Consider the following 14207-nt stretch of genomic DNA (forward strand, 5'->3'; position numbering starts at 1 on the left):
TTCATTTAACTTTATTCTTTGTGATTTTCTGAGTTGGTCCCAGAGAAGAACAGCACATTCAGGCCACCTAAGCCAGCACCTTTGCTAGCACGCCTCCGTTCAGGCTTGCGGCGCCAGCCCGCTGGCTTCTCCCAGGCCAAACTGCAATGGCTCAGGGTGCGATCCCAAGTGTGTTTGATCGCTTGCCACGAAAGGAATGGGCCCACCTCCCTTAATACACAGGACTCTGTCAAAGCTGCAGGATTCACGGCACTATATTGTGTTGCTACTGCCTCGGTCTCCGTTACAGCTCCGTTAAAACAGAGAAAGTGGTGCAAAATACAGATGGACCATTGGATCTGTTCACAGCGGCCAACAGCAGGTGACAATGTTGCTCGAAGGTAACCCAACAGTAAGGTTACTTAGAGGGAATCTCTAAGGGGTTAGATCACCCACACAAGGACGCAAGGGAATTCGCCAACACTTCGACACCGTCAGTTACTGCTAAAGTGGCCGGACAGGCCTGGGCTGTCCTGAAGGAGACTGGCTACCACAGAGCATTTCATTGCCCTCCCGCACGGGGGTGATGTGACAAGAGGAAACGCACAAAAAAGCCATTCTTGTTCCAGGGGGAGCAATCTCCAGGAAGATTTTTACAAAAAGACAAACCGCATTACTGCGATTTCAAACACTTCTCCCCAAACTAAGTAAAACTGCTGTGAAGATGACTCATGCAACTTGTGCGGACTCCCTCAGCTTGCATCAGAGTGGTGGTAGAGAAGATGGCAATGCTAGTTTCGTTAGTCTAAATTTCTTACCAAAAAAAAAAAAATATTCCCAGTGAAGTGAAAGCACAGAAAGCACAGAGCGAACTTTACATATTGCCTCCATCCCTTTTCCATGACCCGGTCCACAGCATAAACTTCTGCCAGAGGCACTGTTCTCATCTGACACCTGTTGCATGTAGCTCTCCGAAGAGCAGAGCAGAGCAGAGCTCCACTGCAAACTTAAGGGAAACTTATGATGTCTGTATTTAAATACAACCATGTTAAGTATTACATAAGGAGTTTACCTCAAATGACTACAATAATATGTGCGCTCCAACTCTGGTTGTAGCACAGCTTCATAATTACTGAAGAAGTTTCAAACAGCTTCCTGTATAAATACCATCCACAGACAATTTAATAAAGCAGAAGAGACACAGCAGGACATAAAAGTTTCTGCATTAATTTCACACCTGCTACAGTAGGGATAAGGCTCTTAACTCAAATCCCGTACAGCCTGAATAAATGGCACCTAACTCAAAGCTTCTGCTTGTATGCACTCTGTAACTGAAAAGATACAGCAATATCTACTGCAGGGAAAAGATAAAAATGTGCTGGCAGGAAGACTTCAAAATTATCTCCTGAGTTTCTCTTCAACCTAGACAAAGATGCAAGAGATCAAAACAGCAGCATCCAAACATTCATCTCCAATTCAGGACCCTGCTTACTAATAAAAAATTATGTGTACCGGTGCACATCTTGGAAAGAAAGAGACAGAATCACTTCTCCTAGTCTTTTGTGTACAATGTTAGAAACAAGAAGTCTCACTCATTTATTTCTTTTGAATATTAAGAATAAAATAAGATCCTAGTCCACAGGGGCATGAGGAAGACCTCTAAATTTAAGGAAATGCAATTCTGACTTCCTGCATAAGGAAATGTTATCCATGTCTCAGGGCTATCCCAAACACCAGAATTAAGTTAATCAAACTTTGGTTCTGATGTTGTCTTGAACACAAGCCAAATTCTCTTTGTTGATGTTCACAGCTTCCCTATAAAGCTGTAGTGGCTGATGCTGGAAATATTCTTTCAGCAGCCACATTGCTGGGAAAAAGCAACGGAGCTTTTCTTTCCAAAACAGCCCAATGCTACAAACAAAATGGAACAGAGAGGGAGGAAAGGAGAAGAAAACTCAGAGCCAAAAAAGGGTCAGGCATGTTAATGCATTCTCTTTCCAGTCAGATAATAAAACAAAAAGAGAACAAACACAGCATAAATTTAGCAGGCAGGGATGGCAGAGTGACAAGGAATGCACCTCCCATTAGCCCCATACAACGTGTGCTGCAGTCATGGGTCACAGATGGGGAGCAGCGATGGCCTCCTCGAGGCCCCGGTTGCATTTAGCTCCACTGCTGGAGACAGCACTTGGTTATGAAACCCCAGCTTTACGCTCCTTGCCTTTCCAGGCAGGGGTGGTCTTCCTGGGTGTTTCAACAGGGATCTTGCTCCTGGGGATCTTCAGTCCCCACCATCCCTTTGCTCCCAGGGTACTGTTCCATGTAAAGGAACTAGCAAACATTTCAGGTACTGCGCTAATGGACAAATAATAACCAATACAATGTGTAACACGACAAAAGGCACAGCTGAAAAAGCACAGCTTGCCACTAAGCGTGCTTCAAAACGGCTGGCTGTGCATGAGCTACCACATATACAGAAAAAGGGCAAGGGAGAAAAGTATGACCTTGGCTTGCATAATAAGCAGCCAGGACAAACAGAAAACCCTCAGAAGTTTTTAGACATTACACAATGAAGCTAACAACTTCCAATTAACAATAGAAAACTATCTGTAATTATTTTCAGACAATGCGTCTCATTATTTTGCTTCACATTTGTTACACTACAAGCAGCTGTCAAAATTGATTATTCATATATGGATAATTGAGAAGTTTATTCTGTTTTTTTCTGTTGATTTGGGGGGGGTCTTTTTTTTTCTCCCCTCTTTTAGTTGGTTTCTCTAGTTAAGAAAGAAGAGAGTGAAGTGAATGGAGAAATAATCTTGTCCCAAGACAGTTTATCTGTTTTCAATATTAAATACATTCCAGAAATTTATAAATAATTGTAACTTTACTGGAAAAGTGTGGATAATAACAGGCAATAGTAACTATAAAGTTGACCTCGGTTGTATCAAAACCATTGCTGCCACCCCAAGTAAACAAAACTATATTGCTAACATAGAGGAATCTTCTTTGAAGGTCTCCTGCCTATGTAGTTAGTCTAGGACCAGAACTCTTGCACTCAGAGCAGGCAGGATGAGCGATGCCAGCAGAAGCCTGCAGCATGGAGCCACAGGCACCACTGCCAAACAAACGCAACACCCACACACCTAACACTGTGAAACAGATGCTCATTTCTTGCAAAAGAGAGCTGATGCTCTTGAATTTAACAGCCAGTTGGGGAAGACTGTATTCATCTTGCAAATCATTCTCCCTGCCTGTTTTTAAATGTTAAATTCACTTTTATAATGGTGAATCATTACAGTTGCGTACTATGATAGTGCCTACAATAATTGATCAATACCTAACCATAGGTGCATCTCATGATTTACCTCAAAAAAATAAAAATAATAATAAATTGTAAATAATAATAAACAATAACAATTTGGTATCTCCAATAAAAAGCAATGGTAAAGGGACCTCAAAAAGTCTTCAGACTTTGCACAGAATCTGTCTCTATTTTTTCTTCCTTGTTTTATTTCGCAGAAATTGCCCTAAAAAAAACACTTATACATGACTGCAATGTTAAAATATGCCACACTTCCCATTCTAAGAACTTTTTACAAGATTTAGAAGATTGGGTTCTGTTGCACTGTGGTAAATGCATTTAATACTAGTTGTACCAGCATTACTATAGCAGTAAGAACAACACAGGGTTGGGAATGATATTTTACTTCTTTTGTAAATAATATGGCACAGTAACTTAAGGAAATAAAGGCAAAAAGATGGACTGTATATTGACCACAATGCAAGACACTAATATTCTTCCTGTTGAAAAACTGTATTGGATTTCTAAACTCCTATGAATACAGTAAGATTATATACCATTTTAATATTTCTCTTTAATTCTCCCCTGCTTCAGTTAGAAATGTGAAACCCAGAGTTCATTTCATTGTGCCTGGATAAACTCTGGGGAGGGGTAAATAAGTGTTCCCACTATTTACCTTAATCAAAACCTAATTTCACATAGTACAGAAATCAAAGTATGTGCTTTGAAAATGTCCAGTAACAAATGCTTTGTGAAGATGTAATGAAAATGAACAACTACAAACAGGAAAGTAAGTTAAGTAAATGAAAAAGAAATAAATAAAATATAATAAATATAACTTACAGTTCTGGTTACATGGCTTTTAACGGCCTCGGAGTTATTGGGCTGCAAAAGGAGAAAAGAAAAGAACAAAACTGACTTTGTTTTTCCAGATAGTTTGCTAACTCTATCACAAGAAATCCTCTGTAATGTATATATACAACAAAATAGATCATTCATAAATACAGGTACATTCCACAGCCATCTACAAGCCACCTTCAGAACAGATACATAAAGGGAATTTATTTTACACTATCATCTCCTGAACTCAGATCTTATTAGCTAGCATTCAGTTACTGAGGGTGATTTATTTAAGTTATGACATACATGTTGGTCAACTGTGCAACTACTTTTGTGTTTCTTCTTTCATTCATTCTGTGCTTCTTGATGAAAACAGAAACAAACTCAATCCTCCACACTTCTATGGGTACAGGTAAAAAAAACTCTCTGGGATCAATCTTCAAGCACTGAGTGAAATCTCTGCTCAAAGTTTTTCAATGCACAAAGTTGTATCTCTTTGGGTTCAAAAAGAAATCTTTTTCAAAAATTAGCCAATCTTTTATATAAAAGTCTAACTTGAATCACTAGAAGTATAACCTTCCATCATGACCTACTTCTCTAATGATGACTACAATAAGCATTAAATTAAGGTAATATAGTACAGTACAGAAATAGGGTTTAAAAGTCTCAAAACATTTGCTTAGAACTTCAGCAAGGGCAAGACAGCATTTCTGGAGAGAATATACATTCTAGATTAAGGATTTTACCATTTGAGATTATAACAGGACAGTAATAGAAGCATTTAATCTTGAAAAATCCTCATGAAAATGACAAAACTAAACAGCACTAGAACTAAATAGCTGCCAAAGGCTAGAGAAGACTTCTTGAAACTTTAACGCTCCCTATTCTGCAAATCTGAAGGGTCCACTGTGCCTAACAGTTAACGTTTAGTTGTCTAAAAAGATTTTTTCAGAAGACTATCTCAAATTATGTGCAAAAATCAACTAGGTTTTACTCAGAAGACATTAAAGCTAAATCGTAGCCAGATATGTTGCTCTTGTAATAACAACTTTATCATCACAATCCATCCTATGGACTCCAAAATCATCACGCAAGCTGGAAAATCTTACATGTAAATTTTATACAGAAGAGGGACGACTTCATGCACCAGTGAAATACAGTCACCTTCAGAGTGAAGCACAGCAGCTGTTAACACAGCACCCAGCAACACTAGAGTTGAAGAAGAGTCATGCAAAACAATACCTTAAACAAATGAAACCTCAGTTTTATCTAATCCAATTAAAATTTAAATTGAAAGAAGCAGGAAAGGAAGAGGTAAAAATATATAATGAAACCTTTGTTTCTCCCCTTCAGAGATTTCACTGGTATATTAACACACACAGGCTAAGCAACACGTAAAGAGCAATCGGTATTGAAACTTACTTACTTGGAGAGTGCGCCCAAAGGGGATGGAGGGAGAAAGTCTCTAGAAACTGCTTTCTGATTCAGACCGCGTTAAAATGGCACAACAGAAAGAAAACCCAGCTCCCTCCTGTTGAGTCACCTTGCTGACCGCAGCTGGATCCTCTCAAGACTGCCCAGCGGTAGCGCTAACAAAGGCTAAAGCAGCACGCACAAGCGCAGGAACACAGTGTTTGCCCAAGCCAGGAGTACCAGCCTCTGCCCAAGGCAGACCGCAAGCACCTCAGCGTACCTGCACGACCAGCAGCTTCCACAGAACTGTGTCCCAGAGGCATCAGCACAGGAGACACCTGAAAATCCAACTCCAAAGCCTGCCACATGGAAGACACTTTGACCTAGAGAACTGTCAATTTTCTTTTTATTTATTTATCCTTTTTTTTTTTTTTTTTTTTTGGCAGGTCACTGAAGTTCAGTTTCTTACTAGCAGAGATTTTAGCACAACAAGGAAAAGAAAATACACACCTGCTGCATGTTCAGATTTTATCTGAACTGCAAATGCAGTTAAGATTTTCAGACTTCAAATCATACCAACAACACCTTACTTAACTCAGTGAGCCTGCACACAATTTAATAGGGCAGACATCCTGAACTAACCATGATCCTTACTGAGATGTGAGATTGTCCTGAATCCTTGATAATAGGCTTTGAGTGACTTTATTTTTTTGTTTTAAATCACGATTCAGGTAATTGGCAATGCATAGTTATTTTAACTGGCATCAAATAATTTACAAGGTACACTTTGATGCATTTATTTTTTTTAAGTACTGTTCAGGTGATCGATCAGGCAATAGTTTAACAAAAAGCCCACCTCTAGCACAGTTGTCATCACTGTGAGAATTCTCATGACAGCAGTGCACTGCTAAATCAGGTAAAAATCTCCCATTTAAGCCTTACAATGATTTACCAAGCCCAATACACAGCTGAAGCAGTAGCTTTATATTTTACTCCTAGTGCAAGTAACTGCAAAAACATCTTTCCTCTGAGCATTGACTGAATGGCTCTTATTTAGAAACTAGAATCTGAAGTCAATACATACACTGCTTTTCCTCCTCTCCTACACGAAGTCTGGCAAGGACAGTGACCTGGCTGCAGGTCCTCCCATGTACCAGAAAGGGCAAGGACAACTAAGCAGGCTACCTGGTACACCTCCTCCACTCAAACTTCTTCTCTCACCGGTCCCTTCTCATCCCGGCCTCAGTTTCTATGTGGCACCTACCAAAGGCTGCACAGGAGGCAGCCATGCATCCATGCACTGCGGGAAGCTCTGCGAGGCAAATCCCAACTGCGTGGAGCCTCTTTGTGCTCCCAAAACAGACCCAGGCAGCATTTTCTTTTTTTCCCAAAAATAATTGGTACAGCTCGACGACTACCCAGTCTCTACTGCGTTAGCATGCTCCGTACAGACATCCCAGTCAGTAGAACTACCGTACGGACAGACGAGAACTGCTAAAACCACCCAGAAACCATAAATTGATTGTGAAACTTCAAAGCTGTTCTCAGCAAACGAAAGGTGATGCATAAAACAAACACCTGTATCACTGTAACCTTTAGGAATACCGCTTCATAATCTCCCTAGGACACTCACTGTAATCAAGCAGAAATAAACAGGCCCACATAGGAGAAGAGCTTGGGAAAGTGCACCATCTGTTTTGCTCTTTTCCCCACAAAGCCAACAGGCATGCTGAACTCAGTAACTGTCCTTCCAGCACAGCTAAACAGCCTATTTGCAGGATTTTATATAAAATAAAATTAAAAGTCAGGCTTACCTAATGTCTGTCAGTTCAGAATGATTTTTTTGTTGTTGTTGTATTGCTCAGCTTAGCCCTGGATTGGCACAATAGGCAAGGTTTCCAGGCTAACTAATGCACATACATGGAAGAAAAGAGGAAGCAGTATCCTATTCTCCTCAATTTTTACCGGTCTAAAATGGTGCTCTTCCTTGTTGAGCTACTAGTAAGATGTCTCAATCTCTCACTTTGCCAGAAATGACAACTCTCTCCATCTTCCTTCAAAGAGGGAGCAAAGAGCACGAGCAACACAGATCCGGCATTGACTATCTCAACTAGCAGGCTCAGACTGTTCCTCTTTTCTTCCTGGTTTAATGAGAAGATGGTTGGCATGAATCATGGAAAAAGAAATACCTAAGATAAAAACCATATATATGTATAATACGCACACACACACACAGTGCCCAGTACCTATCTCTTTCCTTCAAACCTGGTTCCTCTAAGGATCTACACTCAAATTCACATACCCTCAGATTCATTACATCACTTCAAATCTCCTAAACCTGAGGCAAATATTGCTATTCCTGCTGTATATTTGTCAAATCAGAGCTTAAAATTACAAATCAGATTAAAATTACAGATAGACACCTTCAACGTCTAACTACTGCGGTACACTCAGGATATGGAAGATCCAGGTTCCATTCTCTGATTTGATACAAATGAAATGGGGCTCTGAAAGCATATTCTCATATCAAGGCTAAATATCAGCAATAAATTATCAGCTGCATTAAGATGGATAGGCTACTTCTCATTTTTTAAAAGGTTTTAGTGAAAGTTTAACAATTTTTTCTTGAAAAAAAATGATCATTACTTGGTATGCTGACGTGGAATGAACACTCTAAAATAACATTGTGTCAATTATGAATCCCCCTAAAAGAGAAAAGGAAAAACGTCAGCAAGAATCCAGCCTATAGACATTAGTCTGTAGGACATTCCAGTGGAAAAAAACAAAGGAAAACAAAAATTTCTTATGGAAAAAGACATATTTTCTGATCTTATGAACTCTGAAAGTCATCTCTCATCCCTTCCTTCCTTCCTACTCTATTTTCCTTAAACGGAAACTGTGTCTTTTTCACTTCATGTCTTCTGTTTCTATTTCCTCAGGTCTCTCTTACCCCTCTGTCCAAATAGGGGGAAACAGTGCAGAAGGCAAAAGACCTGCTATCTTGCAAGGAAAGTATCATTACAAATTAGAGTATGCCATCACATTGCATTTTTGTGTGTTTTTCTTAAAAATATCTGTAAAAGGCAGGCAAATGCTCCTAGTGTCCATCACGAAACTGAGGCCTGTATTAATGGAATGATTTGCTCATTCAACAAGAAATTGAGCAGCATATGAAATACTCATTCTACTCTGATTCAATATAAATTACTAAACAATTCAATGGTTATGTTATAACCAATGTGTATTATCTGTGTATCTCACCAATCACAGAATTTCAAGAACACCAAACAGCAAATCGTTCTCTCTACCTTCCCATAAGGTCTCTTCAAAGGAAATTAGATTCATATGGTTAGAAATAAGAAAAGCTTCACTTTGGAATGAGCAACATTATTCAAAGAACAGAAATTTCTTCCAACTTCCATCCCACCTCCTCCTCCTGCCAAGAAAAGCTATCACAGATTCCTGTCAACAACTCCCTAAAAAGCCCCACTCAGAGAAAAATAAAGCCATCAAAAACAAGAAGATAAAATGACACTGCTATTATTAAAACACACACAAATACATTCCTTTAACTCCTTTAATAATTATTCCTATTTCAAATATATTCCTTTTAATAATTAAGAACAAGGAACATCCATCAGCTCTTAAATGAATGGGACAGGAGATGCTCTACCTCTTTGTTCATTCAAGACGCACATTTTTTTCATCTTTATTAATATTTGGCTAATCAGTAAGGATTAAGTCCATCTTGCCCTTAAAGCTTCCCATTCCCATGGCATAAAATGAGAAGAATCAAAAGCAAGTCTATATGGAAACACTTCTACTACACACACTTTTTTACTTATATGTCACTAAATTATTGAGCTGATGTGAAAAAACAAAAACAAAAACAAATTAAAGCAGCATACGATTCCTACCATGACAGTGAATTGGAAGAACTAAAGTTGAATGGGATCTTATAGACTGAAGGTTGTTAGTTAAGTAATCAGCAAACATGACCCACTAATATATGATTAAGTATTCAGACTAGATATTATTTAAACTAAGGGAGTTAGAATATTCATTCGCTTCGCAGCTTTGTCCAAAGAGAAGAGGCCACAAAGACACATATGCTTATTGAAATTAATCATGACTACAGGAAAACTTGACTTCAAAACTACCATTAGAGGATTAACCTTCTCCACTTGAAAGACAGGTAGCAGTCCTCAGTGGCACTATAACACTTACTGACAGAGTAACTGAAAAATTATTATTATTTTTTAAATGTTTAGAGAAGTTAGAATTTTTAGAGATGGGATTGCACTGTCCTTCTTTCCTTCTATACATTCCACTGTCAAGAAAGCATTTTCAAAAGACTAGCTAAAAGTATACTTGCAAGTGACATGAGATCTCTTATTTCTGAAGACTGCTTTTGTTCTAACAAAGCTTGAGTTTCATTTCATTTTGCATTAGATCAAAACTTCATAATCACTGTATTTTAAGTTTTATTACATCTTAGAATTATCTGATATTCCTAAAACAGTATGAGCTCTCCCTCCTGGTAAAAATAATGGCTGGCTCTTGAATATAGTATATGCTGCACAGTTGATTTCAGGAACACTATATTCAAATCACATTTTTTTTGTTGTTACTTAAAAATCATAGTTTTTTTTTTTTTATTTTTGCTCTGCAGACCTGTGGGGTCCATGGCCTTATCCTAAGAAACACTTGAAACATAATAACAAAAAACAAACCCCTTACAAATGCATTATACAGAGGCCCATATCAGCTCTCTTGTGGGGACCCACTAATACAAAGAAGTTGAAAAGTAATCATGTCAAGTGTTTTCAGACCAGGCAGCAGTTCATGTCTTTTGTCTCAGTCTCCGTTCCTGTTGACCTACAGCAGGAGAGGAAAGTGGCACTAACAAATCAAGAAATCACAAAAAATTGAGATTACTGGGTGATAAAGATGAAAAAATGGAAAGGAAGAAAAAATACAGCTCAAAATGTAATAAAGTAAAACTGAATAGCAAGAAAAAAATTCAAAAAAAAACTTCAAGGCACCTTTGCTTTCCCCTCATTTCAAGGAAGCTGTATGAACCAAATGTTGAGAAAATCATCTACATAAGACTCTCTCAAGTCCATAGATCTCTCTCTGCATGGAGGCACCTGCACTACGGATGGTGACAAAGCAGGAACTGAACGTGCAAACAGAAAACTCTGCTGGATACTCCCACCCTTTGCAAACAAACTGGAGAACACCACCGTGCTGTTGCATTTCCCTTTCCATCATGTGCCATCTCTGTCAGAGGATGGGCAGTGATAACTCAGCAGAGGGGCTCTGGTTAGACTGAGAAAAGGAGGCAGAAAAGATGGTAGTAATGTGGGGTTAGGCAGAATTGGCATGCCTCTTGCCTCTTCCAATTCATGTTTGATTTGTGTATATTATGCTTGATTTCCGTGCATCTCATTAACGCCTGTGACCTCAGGTGACTGATTCCATTAGCTAAAGCTCTGGATGTAGCAGTGGGGAAAAAGTGGGGAAAAATCATGTAAATACCATGGTTGGATATTTTCCTCGTTCTCCTAAAGGAAATCTCCTAGAGGATTTCCATCCTCTTGCTTTACTGAAGAAAAATGTGTGTGTGTGTGTTGGGGGGGGCAGCAAGAAATGAACTAGCCGTAACTAACTGAGATTTATTACAAATCAAACCCACGTGATGCAATTTTCTAGCAAAACTTTTACTGATTTAAGCCAGAAACCAAAATCACAGCTGGCAAAGAGCGAGTTGCATATGTCAATTCACAATTCAGCCTAGTCACTGTCATCATATTGCAGGGTATTCAGAGGTCATACCTGATTAACCCAAGATACCAATCTTATGTCCCCCTAGGACTCAGATTCCCCCTTAAAATGAAACTGGAGAAAGCAATCCTTCATCTACATGCTCAGGCCTTCTCAGCATCACCAATGGTAATGCAGCTTCAGATTTCTCAGAAAATCTCATGCAGGCTCACATTAAAAACAGATGGACTGTAGTACATGGGAACGACAGACTGTTTCACATTTTCTTCTGGGAAGATACATTAAAAAAGTAAATGAATGCAATAAGAATAAAAATACATATTGTCATATCTACTGATCTTTTTCGGTTGAAGGCTCTGGGGAGGACTGCATTCACCAGTCATCATGGAATACTAGAACAAGCAAGGTTTTTGCTAAAAAGAACAAAATTTCTTCCAGCACTGATACTGTACTGAGTTTTCTTAAGGTTTCCTCCCTCTTCTTCCCCTTATGAACTTCTCTTCCCCCCCTCCCCCATCATAATGTTTTCACTAAAAGTCACTTTTAGTTTCTTCTAAGAAATTTCTTGGACTCGTTTCCCTGCATCACTTACATGAAGGTATTAAAGTGTTGAAACTCCCATGAATTTCAAATAAAATCAGACACCTGATTAGGAGGAAGGTACCCAACTGTCTTGTGACTCTTTTACTTGCTTCTTTCACATTTTTTCCCCCAATATATTCTTTCTTCCCCTCCATCCCTTAAATAACAAAACCAAAACTAAAAACTTTGTTCCCTAATTACTATAACTCTATTCACCTCCTCTGGCCCTGAGATGGGCCAGAGTGCAGTTCAGATCACTGTTCAAAATCACATTTTTGGTTTGCTAGGAGAAGCTTGAATGTGAAAGTTTTATTTTCCTCTTCAAAAATGGAGAACAGGCTTGCATAGTTAAGGAAAACAGAATTAAGCAGAACGAAAAAAAAAAGAAGCATAGCTCCCTCAATTTTCTACCAGAACGAGTAAGGCTTCCACCTCAGGCTCAGAAAAATAGCTAAATAAAGTTCAGGAAGAAGTGATGTTTTAATGAAACATAAATAGTTGGGTAAGTGTTCTCTTAATCTTCCAGCACTACAAGAGCCAGTTATGAAATGTGATGTTTAAATGGCAGCACTACAGGTATGCAGACTTCTCTGGCAGCCAGTTGAAAAAAAAGAGGAAAGGTTACAGAGGTTAAATCATAAATTTCTCTGGTAAAGATTACTAGTTAATTGTGCCTCAAAATTGACAAGTCATGTGGTGATAGGAACCGTTTAACTGATGGAGTCATTTTAAGATAAGAGTGTACGTATGCCATAAAGTTCAAGCCTTTGAGTTACATTTTGTTAATGCAAGACATGCAGCAGGATATACGAGTGGCCTCTCAGGGAGTAAGCTTTCATTTTCTGTATTCTTTTTAAAGATAAAGTATCATGAAGGATGAAAAAAAAGAAATAATGGGGACAAACTTGCTACTTTCTTCATGCATCTTTTTATCCTAGATGCATCAAATTATCCTAGAATATTTCTCAGAATCTTAAAGTGACCTAAAATTAATATCCTTCCTTTGGTTCTGCTTTTATTTTTATCTTTCTAAAGTAATATCTGAATGGAAAAAATATTTTCAGATTCAAAGTTAGGGACTAAGCCTTCTTTCTTGTAGCATTAGGGAACAAGATTTGTTTAAGAAAATGTGTGTGCATGTTAACAATTATTTAATATAAAATGTAGATATTTTTAAAATGACATCAACTGAGTAACTCCCAATCTCAAAAGAAGATGCAACAATTCAAGAAAATGCTGCTTAAACAGATTTGCCATTTTTGATTCTTCTCAAGTTTTTTAAAAAAACTGTTACATAGGCTAATTCAGCTCTTACTATAAAAGTAATGACCAGTGGCCATGGTATTTTTATTACATTTGAGTCATGATATACATCTCTGGAGTCCATCGCCACAAATAACTCATTGCCTCTCGATGAAATAAAATGAGGCACATCAAAATACATCTTATTTTACTGAACATCTGAACATTTGACTTTGATTAGTAGAGCTGGACTAAAATTGTCCCCCTTCTCCAGTCAGAGGAATGTACATGACAACATAAAGCAAGTAGTATTAGAACACTTAGCAACAGCTGGTTTGTATTTTAGCACCTGAAACTCCAAACAGCTGCACTGGGTTGATATATGAGGGTCCTGATGTCATTACAAAGCTTCAGCATGCATGGCTTATAAGAACTGGGAAGAAAGGGCCTCTTTGGAAACAGACATCCAAGCCGAAAATATTCAACAAAATCCACATTCTAAAGAAAAAGAGCATCTGTACATTTCATCAGGCTTCAACTGTCTTCCAGCAAACATGCCACAGAGTTTAACTACAGTTCTTGCTATAAACTCCTAGGATAGCGATACAGGCAATCATTGCATTAGCTAAGTACACATACCAGTAATTTATACCAGGCACATTCCTCATTTATTTATGTGAGAACTGAAAGATGCCTAACTTGGAATAAATGGGCATAATCCATGCTTACGTAGCAAACTGCCATGCAACAAACTTTGGCTGGCTTGAGTAAAGTCCTTCCCTGTTAGCTGAAGATCTCAACTACTTGTCCTCAATGTTCTCAATATTTTACACTCAAAATAGTTATAAAAGAAATTGCTTATGGCTAATATGGTCGCAGATGATTACTTCAGGACAAAAGAACTCACTAATCAGGTAAAAATTATTTGTGCATAGGCAGACCCTAATCTAAAAAATATCAAATATCTCCACATTCCACATCAGAAGCAAAACACACTCTTCGGTCTGATTCTCAGTGAAAAGATATTGCACAGTATATAATTTCACCTATAGTTTTCCCT

General features: G+C 38.3%; 1 protein-coding gene across 6 annotated transcripts in view; it reads right to left on the reverse strand.

Annotated features, from left to right (window-relative positions):
• TNS3 (tensin 3) overlaps positions 1-14207 on the reverse strand; it is a 304944-nt gene that overhangs the window by 133964 nt on the left and 156773 nt on the right. For all 6 annotated transcript variants that reach the window (XM_062569612.1, XM_062569611.1, XM_062569610.1 and 3 more), the window contains one exon: positions 4127-4168. In XM_062569612.1, the coding sequence (XP_062425596.1) occupies positions 4127-4168 (42 nt within the window). The remainder of the gene's footprint in view (positions 1-4126; positions 4169-14207) is intronic.

The sequence above is a fragment of the Rhea pennata genome, chromosome 2, assembly GCF_028389875.1.
Source record: "Rhea pennata isolate bPtePen1 chromosome 2, bPtePen1.pri, whole genome shotgun sequence".
NCBI lineage: Eukaryota > Metazoa > Chordata > Aves > Rheiformes > Rheidae > Rhea > Rhea pennata.